The sequence below is a fragment of the Choloepus didactylus genome, chromosome X (assembly GCF_015220235.1).
Source record: "Choloepus didactylus isolate mChoDid1 chromosome X, mChoDid1.pri, whole genome shotgun sequence".
NCBI classification, from domain to species: domain Eukaryota; kingdom Metazoa; phylum Chordata; class Mammalia; order Pilosa; family Megalonychidae; genus Choloepus; species Choloepus didactylus.
This window is the reverse complement of record NC_051334.1, coordinates 73,663,572-73,679,380: the sequence shown is the minus strand read 5'-3', so window position 1 is coordinate 73,679,380 and position 15,809 is coordinate 73,663,572. Positions and strand designations below refer to the sequence as shown.

The 15,809-nt window shown below is 42.2% G+C and overlaps 1 protein-coding gene across 1 annotated transcript; it reads right to left on the bottom strand.

The window, feature by feature from the left end:
• Positions 1-550: 550 nt before the first annotated feature.
• Positions 551-13,842, bottom strand: AWAT1 (acyl-CoA wax alcohol acyltransferase 1). Its single transcript, XM_037822518.1, is given in 9 exon segments — positions 551-705; positions 950-1,149; positions 2,636-2,807; positions 3,484-3,633; positions 3,636-3,687; positions 4,584-4,654; positions 4,915-4,996; positions 4,998-5,023; positions 13,767-13,842. Coding segments are annotated over 9 exon segments (984 nt in total).
• Positions 13,843-15,809: the final 1,967 nt, after the last annotated feature.

Sequence of the window (15,809 nt, the reverse complement as noted above, 5' to 3'; positions counted from 1 at the left end):
TTAGTCTATGCAGCTCTTTATAGGTGGTCCCATGTGACTCTGAAACACATTTCTGTTAAAAATCTGTGATACACTGGCCCATATTGAAAATAGTTCCTATTTTTGCTTGTCATTACTCAGAAGAAATGCAAAGGGTGAATTTTATGGTATATGAATTATACACCAGAAAATGCATTAAGACTCAAAAGAAAATAAAACAAAAAACTGGAATGGTGGCTACTCAAGTTGCCTGGCAGTCATTTGGAGGCCTTCAGGACCAGGAGTGTCAGGCTCAGAGAGGAAAGCCAGTTAAGAGCAGGGCAAGAACTATGCCTCGTGAATGGACCTGAGGAGCCCCAGGATACCTTCTTCCGCAGGAAAGACGAAGTAAAACCCATCAGAGAGAATTCCTGTGGCAAGGAAGGAGTTCCTAATGCCTAATCTCCCCCTGCCTCCAGTCCTCCCTCATCTCTCTTTTTCCCCTCAGGCCTCTCTTTGGATAGCAGGCAGGAAATCTTTTCTCCAAGGTGGGCCTTAAGACTCTGAGGGGGATAGCCTTGCAGCCCTTCAGTCACAGGAAAATCAGTTGTTGGGTTTCTGAGTAGCCATACTGGGTCTTATGCTGGTCAAACAGTTTGTGCAGGGCTTCCATATAGAGTACATGGTATTTGCCCACTATCTCCTGACTTGGCTTTTCAATTTTCGGCTGCGGCAGAGGCTCTCTGACTGCGAAGGGAGATGGGAAAAGAGAAGGGGAAAGTGTTAGAATCAATCTCCTTCCTTTAACTTCCTTCTTCTTCCCTGGCCCTGGCCCTCTCATGTCCTTCCTGATCCTCTTGTATCCCAAGCCAGTTCCCAGCTTCCTTCTCTTCCTCTGCTGCCCTCTTCTTTGGTGGGGGAAGGGGTGGGAAGGTTGAGGTTGAGGTTGAGAAAGAGCTGAGGTGGCCTTGGGGCTGAAATTAGCACTTACCCACTGTTACGATAGGCTGGCAGTATGGCAGGAGCCCAATGGAGCCTTGGTAGAAGCTTTGTCCATAGAAGACACAACAGTAGAAACCAGTGATACGGCAGAGGTGGCTCTGGAACTTGTACATCCAGCTGTCCTTAGGGAACTGCACCTGCTCAAACACCTCAGTCTCTCCGAAAGTGAAGGTTGGGAGAAGATGAGCCCTAGAGGAGAACCCTGATGTGTTTCTCAGACACGGGCTAGGGTGGGAGCCACCCTGGAAGAATGTTTGATCTTGGTCAGCACCCCATCTATTACGATAAAACTCCCTGTGGCATAAAGCATTTCTCCCAGCACCAAATGGAACTCCCATGTTTACTTTCTTGCCCTGAAATTTTCAAGGTCAGTGACAGTGCCATCTCTGGGGCAAGATATGGGGTTGCAGGGAAGGAAAAGGCAGCAATCCCCAGCGACCTACACTCTGAAAAAAAAAAAAAAAAAAAAAGCTTCCGGCAGGTGTCAGGGAGGGAAATGGCTGACTCTGTTTCTATTAATAGAAAGTACAGAGACGATGAAGGTCATTTTACCCAGCTGTTTGTATGATATGCCCTTCACTCAGGAAGGCTATGCACAAGGTATTTTGTCCTTGGTGATGGGAGTAGAGAAGAGAAAACTTGTTTCCCTCTCACAGGCCATGGGAATCCACCTGACAGTGCCCTTGGTAGAGAATCAGTTTCCTCAATTCTCCCTGTGAGAGCAGAGTAAAGAAAACACAGGTTCTCTTATACAAATCTTCGTGAATTGCGGTTAACAATCTCTTGGCACTTTGACATATGTCACCTTACTGGGTCCTCACAGCAAAGCTGGTGGAAGACATAGTGGAGGATTATTTCTTTATCTTATAGGTTCAGAAAGGGGTGGCATTCAAGCAGTCTATGAGTGGCAGGACCTGGACTAGAACCCAGGTCTCCTTTCTCCCAGCTCAGAGCTCTCTCTCTTACGTTATACTCCACACTAATGGACAGACCACTCAAGCAAGTTCCTTAGAAGAAATCCTTCCTTCTCTGAGTCTGCAGTAGGACAATTGTACCTGTGTCCAGTGAGCTGGCCTGCTGACCTAATGTGGTGTCCCACATTTCCAACCTCAGGCTCCTAATCTTCACCTCTAAGTCAGAGTAGCTAACATTTATTGATCTCTTACTGTATACCAGGCACATAGCAAGTGTTTTATGTGAATGGATTCATTTAAACCCACAAAAGCCCTATAAAATAGGTATAATTATTAGTAGCCACACAGAATGGTTAAGTAACCTGCCCCAGAGTGCACGGTAAGTAATGGAGCCAGGATTTAAAATCAGATCCCACCCTCCTAATCACTATACTACTCTACCTCTTGCACATACCCTTAGCAGACAGATGTATGTATCAATATCAATAGAGATAATGTGGTCATCATTTATAGGTGAGTGTAGCCCTAGCCTGAAGTCCCTGAAATTTAAGTTGGGTGTGTGGTTTGGCTTCCTAGGAACTGACCCAGCTGGTTCAGGAGTGGTTGACCTAAACTTTTTTTGAAATTCTACACCCATCTCCCCTATGCAGTAGTAAAATCTCCTTGAAGGCAAGACTCAGGTCTGATTCATCTTGGCATGGCCTACAGGGTCATGCTGCTCAGGACAGGCTGCCCACACCTCCCCTGGGAAAGACACCTACCCGTGCTGGAGATCTGTGCGTACAAACCCCTTGTGCTTCTGGAGGATGAGGGTGGTGGTGTTGGGCACACTTTGCAGAGACTCTCCAATCCCTCCCACTATAATGCCCACGAGGTTGCCAGGGCCATGGCTCAACAGGTAGTCTATAGCTGGTTGACCTACAGAGCACACACCTACAGAGAATCAAGCAGAGAGAGGAGCAAAATGAGCAGGAGAGGGGAGAATGGCTGAGAGGGAACACCCTTGTCTCTGCTCTTCCCCAGCTAGTTTGTGTGCCCTCTGTTCCCATGGGTTTTGGAGGAGAGGCTGAAGACAATGGGACTAAAGAGTGCAGAGGAGGTTGTAGGCAAACATCACAAGTTTCACTTGGAGGCAATATCTCCACTTTGCAGGAGACACTGGATCAAAACTCCAGGATGAAGAAAGACTTCCAGTGGCATAACCAGAAAGACTTTCTGAACCCCAACTGTAATTCTACCCATTCTTTTCCTTCTATTGCCATTAATAGCCATAACTATAATCTATTGAGCATATAGTCTGTGGCAGGCACAAGTTGAATGCTTTACTTACATTGTCTCATTTAGTCATCACATCACAACAGAGGTAAGAATGTTATCATAGGCACCATTTTACAGATTAGGAAATTGAGGTAGATAAAGATTAAATAGCTTGCCCAAGATAACACAGTAAGTGACACAGCCAGTTTTCAAACCCAGGAATTTGGCTCTTGAACTTATGTTTTTAACTACTATACTATGATGATGGGGGCAGGATGAGGGGTAGGGGTTTGGGGCTTAAAAAGATGCATCTCCATGCAGAAAAATGGACAGGAAGTATGGTCAGAAGCACCTTTGGCCATGAGGTAGTCCCTAACAAGGGGGACCTTAAAGAACCAGGACAGCGTGGCCAGGTGAGGAGTGATGCCTGGGGAGTTCTTTAAAAAGCCTGTGGCCTCAGTGCAGAAGTTGCAGAAGGCACCAAAGGTGAAGATGTCATGGGGTGAACCCCCATGAGGTGGTTCTGCTCCAGTGACAGGTCTTCAGCCTTCAGGATCTGCAGCCATGGAGAGAAATGTCAGGGGTGGTGGAAAGAGATTGCATGGGGAAGCAAGGTGAAGATATTTTAGGGATTAGGGTGCTCTCTAAAGCAGAGCTTTCCAACAGATATGTCATGAAGAGGTTTCAGGAGGCCAAGTTCTTGGTCTCCTAAGCCCTTGGGCAACCAGGTGGGATCTGGGGAAGTAGTATTGGCCATTTATGTCAGGGCATTTTATGTACATTATCTTTTTGTAAGAGTGCCCTTATATGAAAAAGTTTGAGACGCTCTGCTCTAGAGCGCTCCAGCCAAAAATGAGTAAAAATTGGGGCAGCGTTTGATGTTTACTCCAAGTGCCTGGAGGCTTAGCATAGCAGTCTGTTTCTAGAACTTCTTCCTGGTATTTTCTCTTCCCAAACGCCTTCAGTGCCTACCTCAGTAACTTTTATTCAACTTTGAAAACCCTGCTCAGATATCACCATGTCCGTGAAGGCTTTCCTTATCCTCTAGAAAGAATTAATTATACCCCTTCATCTGAGCTACTTCTATACATTGTACCAAGCCATAATTATATGTGTTGGTCTTTCCCACTAGATGTGAACTCCTTACTGGCAGAGGATCACATCCTATTTATATTTCTGTACCCCAAAGACGGGGTACAGAGTAGGCTTTCAATCAATGTTTGTTAAACTGAAATTAACTGCATTTGCATTCCACCTGTGTCCATCTGGAAGGTCATACCAAGGTGTCCAAAGTATCCTAGCAAAGTATAGAGACCCCAGCAAGAATGTTGGCTCTATCCTGGACTGAGACTTCTCTGGGTTCCTTATCTTCCTTAGGGGCAACCCTAGTCATTCAGCATAAATGCCTAGTATTTGGGGAACTGTGAGGGACACTGGGGAAGAGACACTTACTGTAATGGGAAAATAGTCTCTCATACCTTTCCAGACATACCAGCTCTTCACCCAGGCTGAATGCCTGCCACCTAAGACAGGAATATCAGTAGGGGATGATATCAGTGTGTGCCATCCCCACCTCCCACTCATGCAGGGCTTCTCTAGCAGCATGGAGGGACCATGGCTCTGCTAGAGAGGTGGGAAAAGAAGACACTCCAGGATGGTCCTGGCTGGCCCAGCTCTTATGGCTCTGAGAACTTTGGTGAGAGGCCTGTGGTATGGTGAGAGGGACCCCATGGTGAAGGTGGAACATTCTTAGGCCCTGTTTTTTCTAGATCATGAGTCTTACCTTGGTCTGGGGTCTTCCAGTCCAGGAACAGCCAGGCTAAGTAAAGGGCAGGTAGCAGCCACAAAGATGTAAACAGCAGGTAAAATGAACAATGGCTGCAAGATAAAAACTGATGAGGGAGCAGGTCAGAACAACTTTGTTTGGCCAGCAGAACTTGACCATGCCCAGTCCTATTACCAGCCCTCCAAGCCACTCCAGCTTCTGGTCCTGGCCCTTTGTACAACCCAGCTCCTGACCACCCATCATTCATGTCATTGGTCCTTCAAATGTTTCCACCATCATCTACCAAACAACAGTCCTATTTCTCTGCTGATCTGTCATCCCTGTCCACCACCTGTCTCTCTGACTCCCTGGCTGCCCACTATCTCTCTACTCCTGCTTGCCACCAGCCCTTTTCCCCTGCTCCTATTCCTCCACCCTCTTTTTCCTATTGTCTCCCATCCTCCTGTTCCTCTCTCTATCATCCCTGAACCTTTGCTAAGTCACTAGCCCACTCTCCCTTGCTCATATACCATCCACATCTCCTTTCACTCTACCCACCCAACATCAGCACCTCTCTACTTTGTTTCCTATCCACTATTTCTGTCCTCTTTCCCATCCACCATTCCTTTCATTGCATCCATATCTCCCCATGCTATCACCCTCTCTCGCAGAATGGAAAACTCTATGATTCACACACAGGCTATAACTGTACTTCCCTATGCCTGTAATGATAGCATGACATATCACTCTCATTCCCTGGGCCTCAGTTCCCTCTCTAGATAGTGAGGGTTAGGAAGTGGACGAAATTAGCTAGATTTACTCATATCCATCACAACCCTTTTCTGTTTTCCCCTCTCCACTGGGTCTCTATCCCTTCCTTCTCTAGGACATTCATGAAACACAAGACTCTTTGGCTTTACTCTTTTTTTTTTTAATCTTCATTTTATTGAGATATATTCATATACCACGCAGTCATACAAAACAAATCGTACTTTCGATTGTTCACAGTACCATTACATAGTTGTACATTCATCACCCAAATCAATCCCTGACACCTTCATTAGCACACACACAAGAATAACAATAATAATAATTAGAGTGAAAAAGAGCAATTGAAGTAAAAAAGAACACTGGGTACCTTTGTCTGTTTGTTTCCTTCCCCTATTTTTCTACTCATCCATCCATAAACTAGATGAAGTGGAGTGTGGTCCTTATGGCTTTCCCAATCCCATTGTCACCCCTCATAAGCTACATTTTTATGCAACTGTCTTCGAGATTCATGGGTTCTGGGTTGTAGTTTGATAGTTCCAGGTATCCACCACCAGCTACCCCAATTCTTTAGAACCTAAAAAGGGTTGTCTAAAGTGTGCGTAAGAGTGCCCACCAGAGTGACCTCTCGGCTCCTTTTGGATTCTCTCTGCCACTGAAGCTTATTTCATTTCCTTTCACATCCCCCTTTTGGTCAAGAAGATGTTCTCTGTCCCACGATGCCGGGTCTACATTCCTCTCCGGGAGTCATATTCCACGTTGCCAGGGAGATTCACTCCCCTGGGTATCTGATCCCACATAGGGGGAAGGGCAGTGATTTCACCTTTCAAGTTGGCTTAGCCAGAGAGACAGGGCCACATCTGAGCAACAAAGAGGCATTCGGGAGGAGGCTCTTAGGCACAACTATAGGGAGGCCTAGCCTCTCCTTTGCAGCAACCGTCCTCCCAAGGGTAAAACCTGTGGTAGAGGGCTCAACCCATCAAACCACCAGTCCCCTATGTCTGTGGTCATGTTAGCAACCATGGAGGTGGGGTAGGCGAATACCCCTGCATTCTCCACAGGCTCCTCAAGGGAGCACTACATCTTTTTTTTTTCCTTGTTTTTCTTTCTTTTTTTTTTTTTTTAACTTTCCCTTCTTTTTTAAATCAACTGTATGAAAAATAAGTTAAAAAGAAAACAAACATACAATAAAAGTACATTTCAAAGAGACCATAACAAGGGAGTAAGAAAAAGACAACTAACCTAAGATAACTGCTTAACTTCCAACATGTTCCTACTTTACCCCAAGAAAGTTACCTAATATAGCAACATTTCTGTGAACTTGCTCCTACTATATCCATCAGAAATTAACAGACCATAGTCATTCCTGGGCATCCCCAGAACGTTAAATAGCTTATCTGTTCTTCTTGGATTATTGTCCCCCTTCCTTAATTGCTCTCTATTGCTAGTTCCCCTACATTCTACATTATAAACCATTTGTTTTACATTTTTCAAAGTTCACATTAGTGGTAGCATATAATATTTCTCTTTTTGTGCCTGGCTTATTTCGCTCAGCATTATGTCTTCAAGGTTCATCCATGTTGTCATATGTTTCACGAGATCGTTCCTTCTTACTGCCGCGTAGTATTCCATCGTGTGTATATACCACATTTTATTTATCCACTCATCTGTTGAAGGACATTTGGGTTGTTTCCATCTCTTGGCAATTGTGAATAATGCTGCTATGAACATTGGCGTGCAGATATCTGTTCGTGTCACTGCTTTCCGATCTTCCGGGTATATACCGAGAAGTGCAATCGCTGGATCGAATGGTAACTCTATATCTAGTTTTCTAAGGAACTGCCAGACTGACTTCCAGAGTGGATGAACCATTATACAGTCCCACCAACAATGAATAAGAGTTCCAATTTCTCCACATCCCCTCCAGCATTTGTAGTTTCCTGTTTGTTTAATGGCAGCCATTCTAATCGGTGTAAGATGGTATCTCATTGTGGTCTTAATTTGCATCTCTCTAATAGCTAGTGAAGCTGAACATTTTTTCATGTGTTTCTTGGCCATTTGTATTTTCTCTTCAGAGAACTGTCTTTTCATATCTTTTGCCCATTTTATAATTGGGCTGACTGTACTATTGTCATTGAGTTGTAGGATTTCTTTATATATGCAAGATATCAGTCTTTTGTCAGATACATGGTTTCCAAAAATTTTTTCCCATTGAGTTGGCTGCCTCTTTACCTTTTTGAGAAATTCCTTTGAGGTGCAGAAACTTCTAAGCTTGAGGAGTTCCCATTTATCTATTTTCTCTTTTGTTGTTTGTGCTTTGGGTGTAAAGTCTAGGAAGTGGCCGCCTAATACAAGGTCTTGAAGATGTTTTCCTACATTATCTTCTAGGAGATTTATGGTACTTTCTTTTATATTGAGATCTTTGGTCCATTTTGAGTTAATTTTTGTGTAGGGGGTGAGGTAGGGGTCCTCTTTCATTCTTTTGGATATGGATATCCAACTCTCCCAGCCCCATTTGTTGAAAAGACCATTATGGCTCAGTTCAGTGACTTTGGGGGCCTTATCAAAGATCAGTCGGCCATAGATCTGAGGGTCTATCTCCGAATTCTCAATTCGATTCCATTGATCTATATGTCTATCTTTGTGCCAGTACCATGCTGTTTTGGCAACTGTGGCTTTATAATAAGCTTCAAAGTCAGGGAGTGTAAGTCCTCTCACTTCGTTTTTCTTTTTTAGAGTGTCTTTAGCAATTCGAGGCATCTTCCCTTTCCAAATAAATTTGATAACTAGCTTTTCCAAGTCTGCAAAGTAGGTTGTTGGAATTTTGATTGGGATTGCATTGAATCTGTAGATGAGTTTGGGTAGAATTGACATCTTAATGACATTTAGTCTTCCTATCCATGAACATGGAATATTTTTCCATCTTTGAAGGTCCCCTTCTATTTCTTTTAGTAGAGTTATGTAGTTTTCTTTGTATAGGTCTTTTACATCTTTGGTTAAGTTGATTCCTAGGTACTTGATTTTTTTAGTTGCTATTGAAAATGGTATCTTTTTCTTGAGTGTCTCTTCAGTTTGTTCATTTCTAGCATATAGAAACATTACTGACTTATGTGCATTAACCTTATATCCCGCTACTTTGCTAAATTTATTAGCTCTAGTAGCTGTATCGTCGATTTCTCAGGGTTTTCTAGATATAAGATCATATCATCTGCAAACAATGACAGTTTTACTTCTTCTTTTCCAATTTGGATGCCTTTTATTTCTTTTCTTGCTGGATTGCCCTGGCTAGCACTTCCAGCACAATGTTGAATAACAGTGGTGATAGCGGGCATCCTTGTCTTGTTCCTGATCTTAGAGGGAAGGCTTTCAGTCTCTCACCATTGAGTACTATGCTGGCTGTGGGTTTTTCATATATGCTCTTTATCATGTTGAGGAAGTTTCCTTCAATTCCTACCTTTTGAAGTGTTTTTATCAAAAACGGATGTTGGATTTTGTCAAATGCTTTTTCAGCATCTATTGAGATGATCAATTGATTTTTCCCTTTTGACTTGTTAATGTGTTGTAATACATTAATTGATTTTCTTATGTTGAACCATCCTTGCATGCCTGGAATAAACCCCACTTGGTCATGGTGTATGATTTTTTTAATGTGTCTTTGGATTCGATTTGCAAATATTTTGTTGAGGATTTTTGCATCTATATTCATTAGGGAGATTGGCCGGTAGTTTTCCTTTTTTGTAACAGCTTTGCCTGGTTTTGGTATTAGATTGATGTTAGCTTCATAAAATGAGTTAGGTAGTGTTCCATTTTCTTCAATGTTTTGAAAGAGTTTGAGTAAGATTGGTGTCAGTTCTTTCTGGAAAGTTTGGTAGAATTCCCCTGTGAAGCCATCTGGCCCTGGGCATTTATTTGTGGGAAGATTTTTGATGACTGATTGGATCTCTTTGCTTGTGATGGGTTGGTTGAGGTCTTCTATTTCTTCTCTGGTCAGTCTAGGTTGTTCATATGTTTCCAGGAAATTGTCCATTTCTTCTACATTATCCAGTTTGTTGCCATACAGTTGTTCATAGTATCCTCTTATAATTTTTTTAATTTCTTCAGGATCTGCAGTTATGTCACCTTTTTCATTCATTATTTTGTTTATATGGGTCTTCTCTCTTTTTGATTTTGTCAGTCTAGCTAGGGGCTTGTCAATCTTGTTGATCTTCTCAAAGAACCAACTTTTGGTGATATTTATCCTCTCTATTGTTTTTTTGTTCTCTATGTCATTTATTTCTGCTTTAATCCTTGTTATTTCTTTTCTTCTACTTGGTTTAGGATTGGTTTGCTGTTCATTTTCTAGCTTCTTCAGTTGATCCATTAGTTCTTTGATTTTGGCTCTTTCTTCCTTTTTAATATATGCGTTTAGTGCTATAAATTTCCCCCTTAGCACTGCTTTTGCTGCATCCCATAGGTTTTGGTATGTTGTGTTCTCATTTTCATTCGTCTCTATATATTTAGCAATTTCTCTTGCTATTTCTTCTTTAACCCACTGATTGTTTAGGAGTGTGTTGTTTAACCTCCAGGTATTTGTGAATTTTCTAAGTCTGTGATGGTTATTGACTTCTAATTGTATTCCATTGTGGTCAGAGAATGTGCTTTGAATAATTTCAATCTTTTTAAATTTATTGAGGCTTGTTTTATGTCCCACCATATGATCTATTCTGGAGAAAGTTCCGTGAGCACTAGAAAAGTATGTGTATCCTGGTGATTTGGGATGTAATGTCCTGTATATGTCTGTTAAATCTAATTCATTTATCAGAATGTTTAGGTTTTCAATTTCCTTATTGGTCTTCTGTCTGGTTGATCTATCTATAGGAGAGAGTGATGTGTTGAAGTCTCCCACAATTATTGTGGAAACTTCAATTGCTTCCTTTAGTTTTGCCAGTGTTTCTCTCATGTATTTTGTGACACCTTGATTGGGTGCATAGACATTTACGATTGTTATTTCTTCTTGTTGAATTGCCCCTTTTATTAGTACGTAATGGCCTTCTTTGTCTCTCAAAACATCCCTGCATTTGAAGTCTATTTTATCTGAGATTAATATTGCTACACCTGCTTTCTTTTGGCTGTAGCTTGCATGAAATATTTTTTTCCATCCTTTCACTTTCAGTTTCTTTGTGTCCCTGTGTCTAAGATGAGTCTCTTGTATGCAACATATTGATGGTTCATTTTTTTTGATCCATTCTGCGAATCTATATCTTTTAATTGGGGATTTTAATCCATTTACATTCTACGTTATAACCGTGAAGGCATTTCTTGAATAGGCCATCTTATCCTTTGGTTCACGTTTGTCATATTTTTCCCTCTCTCTATTAATATCCTTTATTGTACCCATACCGAATCTCTTTAGTACTGAACCTTTCTCCAAGTCTCTCTGTCCTTTCTTTGTTTCTCTGTCTGTAGGGCTCCCTTGAGTATCTCCAGTAGGGCAGGTCTCTTGTTAGCAAATTCTCTCAGCATTTGTTTGTCTGTGAAAAATTTCAGCTCTCCCTCAAATTTGAAGGAGAGCTTTTCTGGATAAAGTATTCTCGGCTGGAATTTTTTCTCACTCAGAATTTTAAATATATCGTGCCACTGCCTTCTCGCCTCCATGGTGGCTGCTGAGTAGTCACTACTTAGTCTTATGCTGTTTCCTTTATATGTGGTGAATTGCTTTTCTCTTGCTGCTTTCAGAACTTGCTCCTTCTCTTCTGTGTTTGATAGTGTGATCAGTATATGTCTCGGAGTGGGTTTATTTGGATTTATTCTATTTGGAGTTCGCTGAGCATTTATGATTTGTGTATTTATGTTGTTTAGAAGATTTGGGAAGTTTTCCCCAGCAATTTCTTTGAATACTCTTCCTAGACCTTTACCCTTTTCTTCCCCTTCTGGGACACCAATGAGTCTTATATTTGGACGTTTCATATTATCTATCATATCCCTGAGGTCCATTTCAATTTTTTCAATTTTTTTCCCCATTCTTTCTTTTATGCTTTCATTTTCCATTCTGTCATCTTTGAGGTCACTGATTCGTTGTTCAACTTCCTCTAGTCTTGTACTATGAGTGTCCAGAATCTTTTTAATTTGGTCAAAAGTTTCTTTAATTTCCATAAGATCATCTATTTTTTTATTTAGTCTTGCAATGTCTTCTTTATGCTCTTCTAGGGTCTTCTTGATTTCCTTTATCTCCCGTACTATGGTCTCATTGTTCATCTTTAGTTCTTTGAGTAGCTGCTCTAGGTGCTGTGTCTCTTCTGGTCTTTTGATTTGGGTGCTTGGGCTTGGGTTATCCATATCGTCTGTTTTTTTCATAAGCTTTATAATTTTCTGTTGTTTTTGGCCTCGTGGCATTTGCTGAACTTGATAGGGTTCTTTTAGGATTTGTAGACCAATTGAAGTCCTTATCTCTAATTTATCAGATCTACAGCTTCGTGGAGTACACCTTCTCTAACTAACCAGCAGGTGGTGTCCACGAGCCACCTGTTCTCCACAAGCCAGTTCTCCCCTGCTTAGCCTTTTTGGTGAGTGGGGGAGTGAGTCTTGTGGGGTCCAATTGGTGTACCAAGCTTGCGTGTGTAGTTGGTGTTGCCTGCCCTGTATACGGGGTGTGTTTCTGGGCAGTCAGGGAGGGGGGGTGGCTCTAACAATCAAATCTCCCTGGTGATCCTAGAGTTTTAAAGCTGCTGCAATAGTCTAATCCTTCAGTTCAGTCCTGCCGCAGTTTGTCTCTGCCACTGACCCACAAGTCCTTGGTATTGGCGTATGGCTCCTGAGACTTGCAAGTGGGCCCCTCTTCCAGGCCGTGCACCCCGGGTCCTCTGTTGAGGGATGACTGTGCTATGTCACAGGTGAGTGCCGTCCCCCCAGGGCAGTTCTGGGCTGCTGGGCTGTGTAGGGAGGCTCCCAGTCTGCTGAAATAATGGCTGAATGGGGCTTTGTTAATTCACACTGCTCTACCTTCCCAACTCTGGGACAATCAGCTGAGGTTGCAGGGAAAGCTAATGTCCACGCCCAGTTTTGTGGTGTGTGCCTGTTATTTGAAGCACTTCCATTACACTGGGTTGTCTGGGGCAGTTCTGGGCTATGGGCTTGGCGATGGGCAGGAGTGCTTCCTGTCCACCAGGATGATGGCTGTGAGTGGACACCCCCCTTTTCTTGGGAAGTTGTGGTGTTTAGTGAATTTTCTCAGTCACTGGATTATTGCGTTTTGTCTCAGAGCTCTCCTAGTTCTGCTCTTGACTTGACCTGCCCAAATAGTAAGTCTTTGAAGCTTTCTGTATTGGGCTTCTTAGAGTAATTGTTTTCGAAAAAGAAAAAAGGATTAAAAAAAAAAAGAAAAAAAAAAAACCGGCCCTCCTAGGAGATCTAATGGGTTATTGAAATGCTAATAGACAAAGCAACCAGGGTCATTAAGGAAAGGTCCACAGGGCAGAGAGATCAGCTTTTCTTCGGGATTTACATATGCGCTTCAGGGCCTGAGCTCGGGCTTGAGCTCTGCCCTTCCCCCTTCTATGTTCACCAGAACTCCAAAAATCTTCTGCTTTTATTTTGGAGTTTTTTGTGTTGTTTTTTTTCTGTGCCTGTCTCTTCTCTGCTGGGCTGGCTGCCTTCAGATTCTCTGGTGTCTGGTCTCAGTCTATCTGTGTTTGGAGTTTGGATCAGTATAATGAGTTTCTGAGAAGGGCTGCCACTGCAGTTCTCCCTTCTCCTTCCCGGAGCTGACAGCCCCTTCTCCCACGGGACTGAGCCTGGCAGGGAGGGGCGCGGGTCCCCTGGCCGCAAAAACTTACAGATTTCGCTGATCTCAGTAGTTCTACATTTTCATGAGTGTTGTATAAAGTGTGCCCAAAGTCAGATTGCTCTGTGGTGTCCAGTCCACGCAGTTCCTGGCTTTCTACCTACTTTCCTGGAGGGGTAACTAAAACATACAGCTCACCAGTCTGCCATCTTGCCCCGCCTCTGGCTTTACTCTTTAGTACCTCCTCAGAGATGAGATTTCCCATGACCATAAATATCACCCCAGATCTGGCAATGACCTCTGACTCTGGCTTCTTCCTGTTCATTCTTGGGTTGGTACTCACATATGGCTAAGTAGTTCAAGGGCCACTGCAAAACCATGAGACTCTGGAAGTATTTAGGCTGTTTGGTACAAGGCATGATATCCCAGAGCCTGAGGGAAGTGAAGTTTCTGGAACAGTGTTCCAATCAAAGGTGCTACCTGCTTCTAAGAGCTTGCTTAGTAGTGAACTCATGGGACTATGAGGAGTCTTCACCTGCCCTCTCCCCTCCTTGTGCACACCTACCACCCACTTCAGGGGGCAGGGTCTGATGTACTGAGGACTGACCCATCAGGTTTGAGCTCTGGGCCCAACCTATTGGTCCTTTGACTTACTTTCCTTGAATTAGGACATTAGAATGGCAAGGACTGCTACCCAGTCAGAGACCCTGAGAGGGGAAACACTCCTCTCAAGACACTCAGAGATCATAGGGGTTGTGACTGCAGAGAGATGGCTTGTGGGAGGGAATTTTGGGGGTTTATCTGGTGGAGAGCATAGGGGGCTAGGTCTCTGTTGAAATAAACTGTTGTCCTGGAGCATCCTGGTTGGGGGCTGATTTTCCCTGCCTTTAAACTTTCTGGTATAACAATTTCCAAATACACACAAACTAGAGAATACTACAAATTTTCATGTACCTATCATTTATCGTCAACAACTATTAACATTTTACCATATTTGATTCATCTACCTCCAAATCCTTTATTTCATGGTGTACTTTTAAGAAATTCTAAGAAAACATGTCATTTCACCCCTAAATACTTCATTATGCATATACAAAAACATGGATGTTTTCTTTACATAATAACAATGTCATTATAACTCTTAACAAATTTAATAATTTCCTAATACTATCTAAAAGCCAGTACATATTCAAAGGTCTTTTTATCCAAACAAGTTTCGTTGATTATTTTTCACTGTAAAATAAAACCCTGATACAGAAAACCACCATAACAAATTCATGGTTTAATGAATTATTATAAGACAAACATCTTGTAACCATCAATATGTCAAGAAATATAATGTTTCTAGCCACAACAGAAGTCTCTCCACATGCCATGTTTTGATCACAACCCTCCTCCTCCTCCCCAAAGTATTATACTGACATTTAAGGTAATCTCTTGCTTGCATTTCTTTATGATTTTATTATACAAATGTGCTTCCCTAATGACTATGGTTTTAGTCTTGCCCATTTAAAAAAGTTGATATGACCTTTAAGTTTCTTTTTTTAACTTTTTATTTTGGAGTAATTTTAGATGTACATGAGAGTTACAAAATTAGTACAGTTTCCCATACCTTATACCCAGTCCAATTTCTCCTTATCTTACATAACTAAGGTATATTTATCATAACTAAGGAAACAACATTGGTACATTGTTAACTAAGACTTTACTTGGATTGCACCAGTGCTTTCAATAATGCTTTTTTTTTTTCTGCTCCAGGATCCCATCAGTATCCTACACTGCATTTAGTTATCATGTCTCCATAGTCTGCTCTGATCTGTGACACTTTCTTGGTCTTTCCTTGTCATTCATGACCTTGGCACTTTGGATGAGTTAGTCTGTTTTAATCTGCACATTCCTCCTCTATCCCCTTCTTCTCCTTAAGATTATCTATTGAAAAACCCACTGCATTTGACCTGGAGAATTTTCCACAGTCTGGATTTTGCTTATTCCATACTCAGAGTGCAGTTCAACATGTTCCTCTGTATTTCCTACAGATTGGCAACTGGATTCAAAGAGTGGATCAGACTCATGTTTGATCTTTTTGGCAAGATTTTAATTCGCTTTTGATATATGACAACCTTCCTTTCTATGCTCTTTTTTTTTTCCATGCCATTGACTTGTTGCACCCTTGGAGTAAGCCAATTTCCCAGGCCTCAGCATCAACAGGGATGGAACATGAAGCCTGCTTCCTAGGCAAGTCCCAAATACAGGCCAAAGAGGGGGGAAGCAAAGCCCCTATTCCCATCTCTCTCTCCCATCTTTGACCTGATTGTAAGTTTATGACCATTAAAATAAATCGTATTGTGATTTTTTGGCTTTTCCCACCTGGAGACTGTATGCTGCT